The following is a 14,373-nucleotide window of genomic DNA, read 5'->3' on the forward strand; positions in this document are numbered from 1 at the left end:
ACGTTCTTATAGTGCACATGTCCCTTATTTGGTTTCTCAAACAGCACTTGTGACCCAATCTCTGTATTTCAAAGAATGCACAAAACCAGCAAGCCTAATGAATCAATTTAGTTGGAAGTCAAGCCATGTTGTCCTGGGAACATCTTGTTCTTGGCTTTCCCAAATGCGTTCCTTCTTTCGATTTCATTTTCTGAGAGCTAGAAGAGGGGCTGTCATGTTCTTTCCCCGGTGATTCTGCATTCATGTACCAGAGGAAAAAGCCTTACCATGTATACTAGATGACAACCCAACTCCTGTTTATTCCTTTAGCAAAGGAAAGCAGAGTTAACTTAGTCTTATATTTAAAGACAAGCAGGAAAAGTTATCCCCTTTCCTCTTCACCGCAGGCATCTGTTAACAGCAATAAGCATCTCGAAGCAGCCGGTCTGGAAAAGCTTAAAAGGTGCACAACAGGAATTCTTGTTTTCTTTTTGAAAATTTGAGATGAATTTGGGGAATTGCAGGGAGACCCTAAGCACATGACAGTCAGAAATATTTAATTTACAGTATCATGAACACGCCCTGCTAAGTAGAAAATTTTTCTGTATTGAGACAACAAGCATCTTGTCAAAAAGAGGTTTTTTTGTGGTTTTGCTGTTTGTACTGATACCAACTCACCTATATATTTTCTATTTGTTCTTGAAGCATTGCAAACATTTGAATCTTTATGCTGAACAATATGTGAAAGAGAAATTTTCAGGTACAGAGTAGCTGAAATGTGTGCAATTATCTCTATGTCACAGGACGCAAGAGACAATTTTCTGTATGAGGTATACAAAGAGGCTTTTTTACTTGGTGTCTGTAAAAGCAAACCTTCTGATGTAAGCAAGTCTGTCACAAGTTTATCACTTTCGTCCTCTTTCAGCTGCTAAAAAAAAAGGCAAACAAGATACAAGAAGAGTGGTTCAATTTTTTCATATAGTGGAAAATCAATCAGATGCAGAAAAGCCAACAGCTCTAATACGACATCACAAAGATGGAGTGATAGATCCTTATCTTGACATGGTAAATTCCACTGTCAGTAAAGTCTGTATTTGCAAAACAATAACCGTAATTTTTAATTGCTGTTGTCACAGTGCTATCTTTACTCATTTTCCTCACACAGAAGACTGAATTTTTATTTCCTCAATCCAAAATTGTTTGAATATTATCTGGCATTTTACAATAGTTTTTACCGTCTTATCTTCTGTCTACCTTTGTCAGCTCTGCCAAATATTTCCTCAGAGAGTTGGGGGCTTTGCCATACATAAATCTCATGCAACATGCAGAGTCCAAACTTCTGTCTTTTTTGCATAAACAAAGTGATGTTAACAAGTCAGTGGACAAAGACCAGTGCTTTCACTGATTTTATAGCTAGGGTGAAGTTGTTGAGTTTTGAAGCCTTATTATCTCCTTTCCCAGGCAGATATTTACATGCCCGGGTAATCCAACATAGCACAAAATGAGTAATGCAGAGATTCAGAATAGATATCATCAAGGCTATAAATGTACAGAGAATTCAAAACATTAAACATCATGAGGGACTTATTCTTTGCGGCAGAGTACAGATGTCTAAAATGCAGCAGCAAATTCATTAATTAGCTCAGGGATTAATATTATTTGAATAATTAATAAAAATTTTTGGAACATGCTATGAAATTCCATTGAATGGTACTGTGAGAACATAAATGCTTTCTTTTGAAATTTGAAGTGCATGGAGATCAGCCCCTTTAAGCACAAGGTTCAGATCAGTCTAAATACATCTCTAGTTTGTAGGATAAAAAGCTTGACAAAATGTAAGAGGTTTTTTGATGTTTTGTTTTGGATGTTTTCTTTTACGGTGGTTTTTTCCATACTGGTGTCTCTTACCAGATGGTTTGGTAGTTCCTCAGATTGTAACAGGTAACTGCACCAAAGGGAGCCTCAGCTGCCTGCTCAGCTCTTTTGCTAAGAAAAAGACTTAAGACACTGAGTACTACACATATTCTGTTTGCTTAGCACTATGCCTGTGTAAGCTTTTTTTTGCTACTTCTTTTTGGGTGGAACAAGTTAATCATAATGTTCTGAATACAAGGACAGAACAGCAGAGAAATTTACAAACAATATGCAAGTGTGAATTCACCCTGGGATTAGGACGTAGCTGTATTTTTGGTACCTATATGTAAAAGGCTTGAGGAACTAAAGCTCTTTTAGCAATTACATAGGTTATACAGTTGTGGATAAAAGGAAATCAACTTTTCAAAAATCATTCACTGGTTGTTAACTGGAATGTATGTGTTTCTACACAGGATGCTTCCGACAGCAAGGATAATTCTGCACATATACAGGATATTTATCTCAGTTTTCTGCAGCTACAGCTCTTACATTTCAATTTTTCAGAGTTGTAAACATTGTCAAGGGCTTAGCTGGAAGAAAGTTCTTCCAGAAGAGATTTTTTATGAATCTGAATTACTCGATTGAATTTCAGGTGATTTCTCTTAGTCCAAGAGAAAAATGAGTGAAAAAAATCAGATGTTGTCCAAGAACATATTCCTTGTTAATCTGGGAAAGTTGTGTGAAAGATTTATACTTTGTCTTTGAAAGTAGCCTGAAAAAATAGTTGCATGTTTCAGAATTAGCAGTTTACTATCTGAGCAAGCATCGCATCATAGTTAATAAAGTTTGTAGAGATTGTTTGAACTGTTCTAGGACAGCAATGAAATTTAAAATAGAATTTTTATTTGATTTTTGGTTTTTTGGTAACGGTATCCATTAAGTCAAATGGTAGCTCTAATAAGAAAGTGATACTCCTTTTTGAAAGCACTTCAAAAATTAAACTAGCAGACTCTTGCAGAATGGTAGTAGGTAGGCTTACTAAAGATTTGGAAGTGCAGAACCCTGGGTAGTGTTCTGTCCTGATGATGATTTCCTCCATTTTCAATATATTGTGGACTGAACAAATTTAATTCTAGAGTAATTTTAAACCCTCTCCGTAGTATGCTCTTGGGAAGAAGATGATCTCATAAGACAATAAATCTGCCTTGGCACCCTGCAATCCATTACAGAAAAAGTAGATCTGTCATGCTTTTTGGAAAAAATAGTGATGGCAGAATTTGTCCCTCAGGTGCACTGGTGGGACTGGTAAGGCATCGTGCATCTGCAAATGTGGGTAATTGCAGGTGCTGCAGCACAGAGAACTGAAGAACAGAGGACAGGCCGAGTCCTCCAGCAGCCCTGGCTGTCCCTCCTCAGCATCCCTCTACCTTTCCCCTCAGCACTGCTTGAATGAAGTCCTGTGTTCTCTGAAATTACTTCCTATAAAGCATGGGCTCAGTAGAACATCTGTATATCTAAACTTCACACTGATATATTCTCACCAATATCTCCACAGCTTTTGGATCAGACTGACAACTCTTCTGAAGGATTCATTATTGGCCCCTTCATGTTGCCCTACTCAATTTTCAGCAAAACTCTGTTCTTTGATCCTTGATACATTTACACCAAGAAATTTCTTTAAAATTAGAATATAATCAAACATAATCAAATCTGACTTTTTATAAAAGGACTTACCTATCAAGGTCTCAAATTTCAGCACAAATTAATGTCATAGAATGGTTTGGGTTGGGAGGGACCTTAAAGATCATCTAGTTCCAGCCACCCTCCCAGGGGCAGGCATACCTATAGCTTCTCTGGTATATTGTTATCATAAATTAATTTCTAGTGCAAAGGGAAACAATCCTTTAAAATAGTGGCCTTCGGTCATTTGTCTTGTATAACATTTTGATCTTATTATGAGGATGAATAGGGAGGAATTACCTGTTTGCTTTATATCAAAGGAAATTTTAATTAGCTAACAATATAAAAGATTTTTGCCAAGTTTAACAAGTACTTCATATACTATTTGTCATTTAATATCCAGTGAATTAATACATTTTTGTTGCTTGATATTCACACTCAAATGTAAATGGATAATTAAAAAGGCATAATATCAAATACCTTTAAACACATCATAAAGTGAACATATTTTTTCTGTTCTATTTAGTCATCTGTGACTCTTTGGAAGATCATGTTTCTGGAGCTGGCACCAGGTGCCCCCTGGGCTACTTTCCTTGTGGCAATATCACAAAGTGTTTGCCCCAACAACTGCACTGTAATGGCGAGGACGACTGTGGGAATCGGGCTGACGAAGACAACTGTGGTACGTGGCTGAGACTTCTCTTTGTGTCTAGCACCTGTAGTCACTGAAACCCAGGCAGTGCTCACACCAAACAGAAGGCTGTGGAGAGTCAGGAATAAGAAAGCTACATGTTTTGCAGAGGATGCAGCAGGTCTGCTTTAGCTAACAAAGCCACCCAACAAACTATTTGCTAGAGAAAGAATAATGAGTCACATTTTTCTTTGTATATGACATCAGTTTATCCCATTTTTTCCCTGCTTTGAACTTCTTTGTACATGTCATTTTGATGTGTACAAATGGATGTATGTGATCTATCAAAGATTGTTGTTGAGGAGAGATACATGTGTGCTCCAACAGAGTTTATGAAAAGCTTAATGGGACCTAAAGCGGGAAACATAATTTAGAAGAATTTTCAAGGTTTTTCAGAAATAAATTGTGCCCTAATTTGGGACAAACATGTGCCTCTGTGAGTGTACTGTGCAAGCTGCACTACCAGCAGGCTTTTCGGGTTGAAAATGTAAAAATCTCAGGGCGTACACATAGTCAGGTCACTTCTGCATGTGGTTTTGTCCTTGTCACTCCTAGCCCCTCTGGATGGTAGCTGTGACCTTGACTTGGCTTGTAGGCTTTACCTCTACTGCAAACTGGGTAGGGCCAGGGTTTGCCAGGGGTTTGCCAGGGCACTTACCTGTTCATGCAGCTTATTTATGAGCATGGCCCTGACATCTCTCACTCAGAGTTTGGACACAGCTCGGAGGTGGCACAGGCCTGGGATAGTCTGGAAAGGGGCCCCTATATTCTCTGAGGAGAGAGCTTAGCCATTTGGTTGTGAGCTAAGACCACAGGGAGAGAAAATCGACTCTAGCACATTTTATTTACTGTTATTGTCACCTTACATGCAGCCTGGATATTTTCAGAGGTGCTCTCCAGAGTTGCTGATCCCTGGCAGATAGGGGAAGCAGGCTTCCTATTCCTTAGTAGTTTTCCTGTAGCCATGGAGGAGAGCCACATGCACAGTGCCCTGCCTCACACTCTGCCTCCAGCTCCCCAGAGCCAAGCAGCTGAACTGTTTGCCTGTCCCAGACAGGCACATTGCCATCACATCTCGGTGGGAGGAGTGGGAAGAATTAAAATATTAAGTAAAACTTCCAAGCTATGTATACTGAAAGAAATTTTCTGAAAGAAATTTCAAACAAGATATGGTAAAAGTATTTTTCACCAGCACTCTCAGCAAAGTCAACAAGGTCTTGAAAGTAGTTCTTCTCACTGCATGTGAAGCTGATTTGTGCACCTATGTGAGGTATCTTTTGATTATACCGATGAAATTTCAGTGTCTTATTCCATATGAAAGTGATTTTAAATTCTAATCCCATCTAATGGACCTGCACAATTTTGTAGTTTTGTATCATTCATTGATGTTGTAAACATACTTTCTGTTGTAAATAACCAAAATCCTTTACAAAAATGGCTTGCTCTGTTCTTTTTCTGTAGTCGTCTTGACCTACAGTTGCAGAAATTGCTGGTGATGATGTCCTCTTATGTTTAAGAAGTCCAAGGACCATAAACAGTTGCTTTATCCATATTTCATTTCTGTATAATACCACAAAGTCCATCTTACAAGAACTTGATGAAAGATACAGCTTAATATAATGTTAATTAGGTTATACACAATTTTGTAATGGGAGGTACAAGACAGTATAGAATCACAGAATTGTTTATATAGGAAAAGAAATTTAAGGTCATTGAGATCATTAATCACAGAGCTATTCACATCTCATCTTATTACTGATACAGAACTGAGGTATTCTTGGATTATGATTAACCAATTTCAAAAAATTCAATTAGGACTAACATGGGTTATCAGTGAGCAGGGAGAGTGCTGCAAGAAGTGATTTATTATTGAGCCCTGAAGCAACAAATAGCAAACTTTAAGTCCTTTGTAATGCCTTGGTGTTCTTCTATAGAAATGAACATACAAAACAATTCAGCTGTGCTATTGAATCTTCTTCCATGTATAGTAATTCAAGAATGAGTGAGTTAGCCTTGATTTTTGAAAACCTAAATTACAAAAGATGAAGAGTCTTTGTATTGACTCGCTGGAAAAACTATACTACTGGTGTTTTTTCTCATCTCTTGACTCCCTCTTCTCTTTTAGAAATCCATTATTAATGTAATATTCAGCAGTGATGTTTTCTCAAAAATTAGTATTGCAGTCAAACTTTGTGGTACAGTTAAAGAAAGAGTCACTTCCTTGTCTGAGGATACGGAATATCCTGATGAGATTTTCTGCAATGACTCCACATGTAGTAAGTGGGGAGATCTTTGTGGGATAATTCTGTTTTGTGACTATTCATCTTGCTTAAAATACAAGAAAAGCGGCTTCAGTGATTGATTCCTGAGACAGAGAAACCATCTGTCTTCTTTTATCCCTGCAGTTCCTAAGACCAGTTCAGTATGCCTGCCTCAGCCAGCAGTTATACCCGGCTCCTTCTCCCCATTTTTTTCAAAATTTACGACTAGTTTTCAGTTGAAGTCATTGCCCCCGGTTACACAAAAGAAATTAAAAATTAAATTATTCCACTGTAGTAATTGTTTCATGCAGTGCTGTTGGAAATTTTCATTTTATCCACAGGGTATTCTAATTAAATAGCTCAACTTTTCAATTCCTGGACACTTTTGCATCAATTTGAGGAACTTTGAGGTGACCAGTCTACAGGATTCAACCCAACAAGTGGGGGACAGAAAAAATCCATGTAGAGCCTCAGAGGAGTTCAGACATACCCATTTTTTTCTTTTTTTTTTAATGCATATATCTCAAACAAACCTAGGTAAACCAACTGTCTCACTACTAATTTTGTCAGTAATGATAAAGCACTGTCTTAAGCCTACAGTAAAACCAGCTGTATAGCATGGAAACACAAAGCAAAATCTCTCATTAGATGTGTCATTCCAACTATCTTGTCATGATTCCTTCCTTTTTCAAAGAACAAATTTGTCTCATTTCTCACTTCATTTCTATAAAGAAATTATATCTGTAATCTTTGTAAGATTATATTTGTAAGAAATTATTGTTGTAAGAAATTGTTGTTGTAGTCTCTGAGATTATTTGCAGTATTAATCCTGTTTCAGGCACCGTGTGCCTGGTAACAGCAAAACATGATTATGAATATTTCAAGCTAAACCAAATCCTCACTGAGAGATGTGTTTTCAAATGTGCTGTAATCACTACTCATATCCAGCCCAGGCACATAAAGATTGGCTTTATGGTGCCCTCTTCAATTCTGCTTCCTCTTTTACTTCCACCCTCCTCTCCATGTCCAAACAATAAACATAAAACTAAGGTCCAGAATAGTGAAGATCTCAAATTAGGATCAAAGGTAGAGTTGGGAACAGACTCAGACTGCTGTGTCAGTGCTTAACCTCAGGGTGTGGACATCCTGCTTGCCAGCTCAGCTTCAGCATTTCTTCCAGTTCTGGAAAGGAGTGAATTATAGCTGATATTTCACAGTAGAGTGAAGCCACTCATCTTTGAAAACTCATGCCTTTGCCACCTAGTTTGTTTCCCAAAATCAATAAAATACTGTGTGTGATACCCTAATGGGGAAGACCTTGAGGCAATATAGTAAACTGCAGTAAGAGGAGGCAGCTGGCAATTTATCATGCCTGCAGTGATGGGAGGCTCTGCTTGAACTATGGCTAGATAACCTTAAATGTGCATGGAAAATGCAGTCTTACCTTTTGAACTTGAAAATATAGAACATCAAGTAGAAGCATGTCTCTCTGCAAATCTGTCATGAAAATAATATTTTTAAATAAAAATAATTTAAAGTTTTGTAATTTTTCATAAAGATTATGGTTTTGAGGAATTTCCTTTTTTAGACTTGAGAGAGCAGTAAATTTTACTCTGGTGTTCTGTTCCATGCTCATCCTTGCTGAAGAACCAAGTTCTTAATTTGGCTGAGGGCATTGTGAAGAAATTTAGCCTCTATCACGTTTCACTTGGAGTTCCTTTTGTATCTGTTTGCAAAATTCAAAATGTGCAGGGAAATAAGATATAGCAATTCCAGCATGCTTCTGTGCCCAAGCTTGTTTAAAGATCAAGTTGGCAAAGCAAGTTTGATACTGTCTTGTCCTACTGAGACTGTTTGATTTCAAAGGTAATGGCTTTAGCCTAATTTTCCAGGGAAGAGCTTTTCCCATTTATTTACAGCTGTAAGGTTTGATTCTGTAGCTACTTGGCATTTATAGATGGGAGGTTAGAACATTTGTTTACTTCAGTGCTTTTTAAACATGAGCAAGGATAAATGGGCATAACCACAAATTCTGCTCACCTAGTGCTGTGGCACTGTTGACATGGGAATTGTTACTAAAATAAGTAACAAATATTTCTTACATCGAAGACATTACTGCTGCAATGTTTCTGTTAATGCAGTCTAAACAATCCCTAGGCAAACTCTTTGATGTCCAGTGGCATACTAAAAGTGCCAGGTACATATTCCCAAGTACAAATTCATGGAAAGAAGAGTTTTGAGATCTCTGCCTTTAGAGTGATGTTTAATGATAAAACAAAAATAGAACTAGTAACAGTAGATAAAAACAACAGTTGATTAATGCAAAACAAAAAGAACAACAATATTTATGATGTAGCTTTTCACTGAGCCTACGTGTGTTTTATCTTGTCAAGGTGTGTGTTTGTTTAGATGAACAAATTTTGACTCATGAAATATTGAAAAAAACATATGAAAATTATATCATAACATAAATGTTCTCCATTCATTTGGAAGAAGACAACTAACACTGCCAGTAATCATCCATGGTTATTTTTGTTTTCAAAATATCTACTCTCTGAAGAGCTTTAGCAACACACAAAAATAGTTCTTTCATCTGTTCCTAATTAAATATTTAAATTTAAGATATTATGCTTTATTTTCTTTTCTTTTTTTTTAATTCCCTCATATGCCTTCTACTTAGAGGGCTGAATGAACAAGTTTTTGTCCTAGATAAGGGTCAGCTTTCCCTGACTAAAATTATCCTACTGTTACATGCAGTGATAAAAGCATAGTGTTCTCAGTGGAACAACTTTTGTGTAATTATCTCTGCTGGATACAACACTGGGTCAGTTCCCATTTTGTAGTCATAACACACTAATTACAAAGTGCTGCAAAAATCCTTAATGCAGTTAAATTTTGAACCACTGAGAGACTGAATAGATGTATTTCCTGTCTGATGTTCTAAGACCTTTGTTGCAATAGTTCCTCATATTCCATACATTCTGCTGGATCATCAGCCTGATTTCTTCATCAGAACTCTAAATTAGCTGTGATGTTAATGTGATGCCGGTTTTTGGGGAGAAGCCTCCCAGTAAACTGCAGTGAAGCTTACCTCCAATTTCTTGTTTCAAAACCATCAACTGTCAAATTTCGTTTGGAAAAAATATAGAAACATAATCAGACCTCAAAAGGTACTGGGCTTTCCTCTGGACTTTGCATCCTACCTGGCCAAATTGAAAATATATTTTATATGTCTGGAAGACTGAGATTAATCCCTGTTTCTCTGTCACTAATATAACTAACACTGTGTGTCAGCATCCTGTAGCTGCAGGTTCTGAAAATCTCTTGTATGTAAAGTAGAGGTGCACTCATTTCTTTATCAACAATCCTGCTTTCAGATTTAAAAGTTTTTCCTAACTTCCATTAGGGTTTGATGGCACACAAACATGCAGTCAAAATCTATACAGTTATTGGATTTATCATGTTCTGTTCTAATTTAAAATGGAAACAATATGACTGATGTGATATCTCCAGTCACACCATCTGGTTTATGAACCAAAGCCAAGCTCAGTGAGAACTGACCTGGACTGACTCCGCTAAAATCAATGGAGAGACTCACACTGTCTTCAGTGAGCAAAGAATCATAACTTACCTGAGTTAGGAAACTAATAAAAAGCTCATATGTTTCAAAACCCCAATGTTTGTTACTCATGTACCAGCCTTCCTCAATAGATCTGGAAAAGACTGGAAGCACTGTGCTAGCTGTGGGGGCTTTTTCCTTTAGATGAAGTTGTAGTCTCCTGCAACGTGTCACAAAAAGAGCAGATATAATATGCTGTCTCTTCCCATGCAGTCTGTGATACATAAATTTTATAAATAAATTCCTCAATCTTTTTTATCTCAAACTGAATTGGTTGAGTAGGTACAGTTTATGCTTTTTTTAAAATTAGGGTTACTGTCCTATCACACTACTGAATAGCTCTTATGCTCCATCTCAGAACTGGTTGTTAATCTAGGCTCTTCATTTGTTACTAATAAATCTCTAGAGGAAGTGTTTATGTGCAAGTAACACTGGTGCAAGTCCTATTTAGAATTAAAAGTATTTTAACATAAGAATTGTAAAAAATGAAAGCTCCAGAATTCTTACGAATTTCAAAACAAAAGTCACACACATTGGACCTAATCCCTTGCAATTCCACAAACCAGACTCTTTTGCCATGAATGGGACATTAAAAAACAGCAACTACTGTTACATGTTTGACTACACTTTACGTACAAGAAATAATACATGGAGAATGGAAGAAAAAATGTGCTAGGGTTTAATTTTTTTTTATTTTTTTTTGTAAGCAGTATCTTTAATTACGTAGAGCAGTTAATGGAACAAAGTATCCTGGGCTATTTTGAGAGCACGAGTTTCCTGAGTGTTTAAAAAGTTGGTTTCTGGCCAATTTTGCTGATCGTTCTGCAAAACTCTTTTTTTGGCAGTTAGGCAATGGTTGCAGTGTGTCTGCATTTGTTTTTTAATCACAGTGTCATAGCCACATTTTTCCAGTCTAGTGAAGCAAGAACAGGCATGCAGATTTAATTTGTTTCTGACTCCAGAGGAGTTTTTTGCTGGCTAAATGTATTTACCATTGTGTTGCTCTCAGCCCTGAGAGGTCTCTGAACAAAGGATAGCGCTCCACTCCCCAGTTGTAAAGTTCACTTACAGACATTCACTAAGCTCTGTCGAGCTCCCAGGCTGGAAATCACACACAAAGGTTTCCAAAAGGACTGGGGCAGGGAGTGGCTGTTTGAAGTCTCGCACCTGTTTGCCTCTAACAGCACAGACCTCACCTGTTACCGTGTGCCACACAGTCACCAGGTGATGGCTTGCTAAATAAGTTACAACAGACCACCTCTCTTTCTAAAAGGACCTATAAAAATTCAACAGCATAAACATAGTACCAATCTGTATAATGTGATGCTGTTTTTATATGTGTTTCTTTGAAGGTCTGTAAACTAACACAGAATTATTGCTGTTCTGTATATTCATTAAATCACCTCCTAGATTTCTGTAGCAGAAATCTAAATTTCTATGGGGTATTTCAAAACATCTGTACAAAAGATACATGTTTTAGTATTACAAGATTGTTCATAAGGGATGAGAAAATACATTTTTGTCTCAGCACATTGCAGAAGACCTTGATGTGTTTATATTTCAAATTAATACTAATAATGAATGACGTTATAGTTGGTGCCATGTTTTCCTGGCATTGCATTTTTTTCTCATCATACTTAAAATATGAGATTTGAATATATGAGGTGCTATTCAGTTTTGAGCCCTAGATAGAAAATTCTGTTTATGAAGCATACAGTAAATACTTGACAGTCAATAGTATAGTCAAAATGTATCAAATACCTGGGAAAAGATAGGATTTTCAAGCTTCACATGGAATTTTTTCATATATGGCCAAATTTTATTGTCATTCCCATTCATCCACAGTATAGGGCACTGAAATAATAAGGTTTACTCTGATGTGCAAATATCAGCACATGGAATAGCTTTGCTGAAATTTTGGGGGTTTTTAATCAATTTTTTTACTGAGATTTTTAAATACTGTTGGTAAATAAGAGGAACTTACATTTCACTACACTTATGTCTCTCTTGGTCTCCACTGTAGTGGCTTACTGCCAAGGGAACTTTCAAGAAACTAAAGGTTCTATAGATGCATTCATGCTATTTAATTTTAAAAATTGAAAATACTTCAAGAAAAACAGAATAGAAAATCAGAATAATTTATATAGGTTTAAAGTATTGTTATAAAACTAGAAAACTCTATGCACTTATTTCACAGGAATAAAGGTGCAACATTGAGAAGATGTTTATCTTTTGGAAATTTGAACCTGCCTGTTTTCTTAAAAGTTGCACTAGCCTAATTAAGTTGCTTTAAAACCAAAAATAAACTTGTGTAAATATGTAATCTAGCTCATCCAGAGAACTGTAAACCTTATGCAAATTGATTTGTTTCCTGTCTCGTTTACTATGCTAGCATTGTAACATATAAGCTACAGACAACCTACATGTGATTTCAGTTAACCAGCAGGTACAGGACACATGTGTGCAGTGTCACGTGCAGTGACATGCAGATTGGTGTGGGGAAATTGTCTTTGAATTGATTGATAAGGTGTCCAGCTCTAAGTTCTTAATTTTTTCTGCTTGGAAATTTAAACTGAGACAGTGAAATTCCCTGCCAGTTTTGAATGCTCCAGGCACTGCAGCCCTTGGTTTTGTAAAATCCCCGTGTGGTTTTGGTCTTGCAGTAAGTTATGAGGCTGTATCGGGATGCTCCAACACTGTGGAAAAGGGCAATTCTATTCCTTCATCTGTAAATATTTTTAAAGGAAATGCTTCTTGTCTGGAGGACACAGGTTTTCCTTGTACTAAAAGATATCTCTGGGAAAACCCTGACATCATTCCTTACAGCAAGAGAAAGTTTATTTGAACAGCTGACAAAAAAGAAATATGTCCACAGGTTATGACCACCAACAGCAATGCAAAATCAAAGGGTGACACAGAGTCTCTTTAGAGTGTTTGTGCATTTAACTGATAGCATTTCCCTGCATAATAACCCATGAACACATGGTGGAGAGAAGGGGGAAGTCACATGGATAGCGTCCTCATCATAAGCTCCATACTAAGTAAGAGATATGTCTTTAATTGAGAAAGAAGATACTTTCTTGGATCTGTCACTGAAATGATTACTCAAACCTGTAGTTTTTCAGGATTAGCATGCTCTTTCTCATTCCCATCAGAAGTGGTAACTGGCATATTTCAGCAAGAAACAGCATATTAATCTGTAGTCAGATAAATCCAGTTTTCAGCACTTATTTCACTTATCCCATGTAGAGGAAGATTTGATGATGCCTTGGTTTCTCAGATCTCTTTTTTTTTACTGAAGCACAACCAACATAATCTACTTTAGAACAGGCTCAGGGTAAAAGTAATTTCTCATCTGAGCTGTACTCCCTCAAATGATAGATTTGGGATTTCAAGACCAGTACTATTACCAGTCATTTCTTAAAGTGTTTGGAGAACCTCACCTCAAAAGAGGTAAACAGGTCACAAACCTTCATGTAAACTCTAAACGGCCACAAAGTGATTTACAGTTAGGAAGATTTGATGATGCCTTGGTTTCTCAGATCTCTTTTTTTTTACTGAAGCACAACCAACATAATCTACTTTAGAACAGGCTCAGGGTAAAAGTAATTTCTCATCTGAGCTGTACTCCCTCAAATGATAGATTTGGGATTTCAAGACCAGTACTATTACCAGTCATTTCTTAAAGTGTTTGGAGAACCTCACCTCAAAAGAGGTAAACAGGTCACAAACCTTCATGTAAACTCTAAACGGCCACAAAGTGATTTACAGTTCTGCCATGGAGTGCTTCACCGAATGGTTGTACTAAATACACTTATTTGCACAATACATTCTTTCAGGATTTGACAAAGGTTTGGATAAAATAGAGACTGTCCCATGCTTGGGCACAAAATCTGGCCCAAAGTGTATCTTTCTGAAGGTCAAAAGATGTTCAATAACTTGTTTTGTTATATTCAGATATGCCTTTTTAGTTCTAGTAGAAAGCATGCCATGAGAAAAGCCCGTTACTTAAAATGAACTTACTAGAAACACCAAACAGCTGGAATGATTCCAGCACAAAATAATCCATCTTCTCTGTGAATTTTTCCCTTATTTTTATGGCCACCCAAAAATACACAACTGCCTCTTTACTTCCTCAAAAATGCTGATGAACGTCCCCTTTGTAGCAAACTGCTTATTTCCATTAGTGTGGGAGGCACTGCTCATCCTTTTTCTCTGCAGATGTGAAATGCATTGATGGTCACCTCTTGTACATGCTTTATCACATGGCAAAGCATTTTAAAAGTACA

The 14,373-nt window shown here is 36.9% G+C and overlaps 1 protein-coding gene across 3 annotated transcripts in view; it reads left to right on the forward strand.

Annotated features, from left to right (window-relative positions):
* Window positions 1–14,373, forward strand: part of RXFP1 (relaxin/insulin like family peptide receptor 1) — a 65,123-nt gene that overhangs the window by 29,135 nt on the left and 21,615 nt on the right. For all 3 annotated transcript variants that reach the window (XM_017745143.1, XM_017745141.1, XM_017745142.1), the window contains exon 2: window positions 4,040–4,195. Coding sequence is in view for 2 of the 3 variants with exons in the window: in XM_017745141.1 (XP_017600630.1) it covers window positions 4,040–4,195 (156 nt within the window). In the remaining variant the exon portion in view is untranslated. The remainder of the gene's footprint in view (window positions 1–4,039; window positions 4,196–14,373) is intronic.

The sequence above is a fragment of the Corvus brachyrhynchos genome, unplaced genomic scaffold (assembly GCF_000691975.1).
Source record: "Corvus brachyrhynchos isolate BGI_N302 unplaced genomic scaffold, ASM69197v1 scaffold249, whole genome shotgun sequence".
NCBI lineage: Eukaryota > Metazoa > Chordata > Aves > Passeriformes > Corvidae > Corvus > Corvus brachyrhynchos.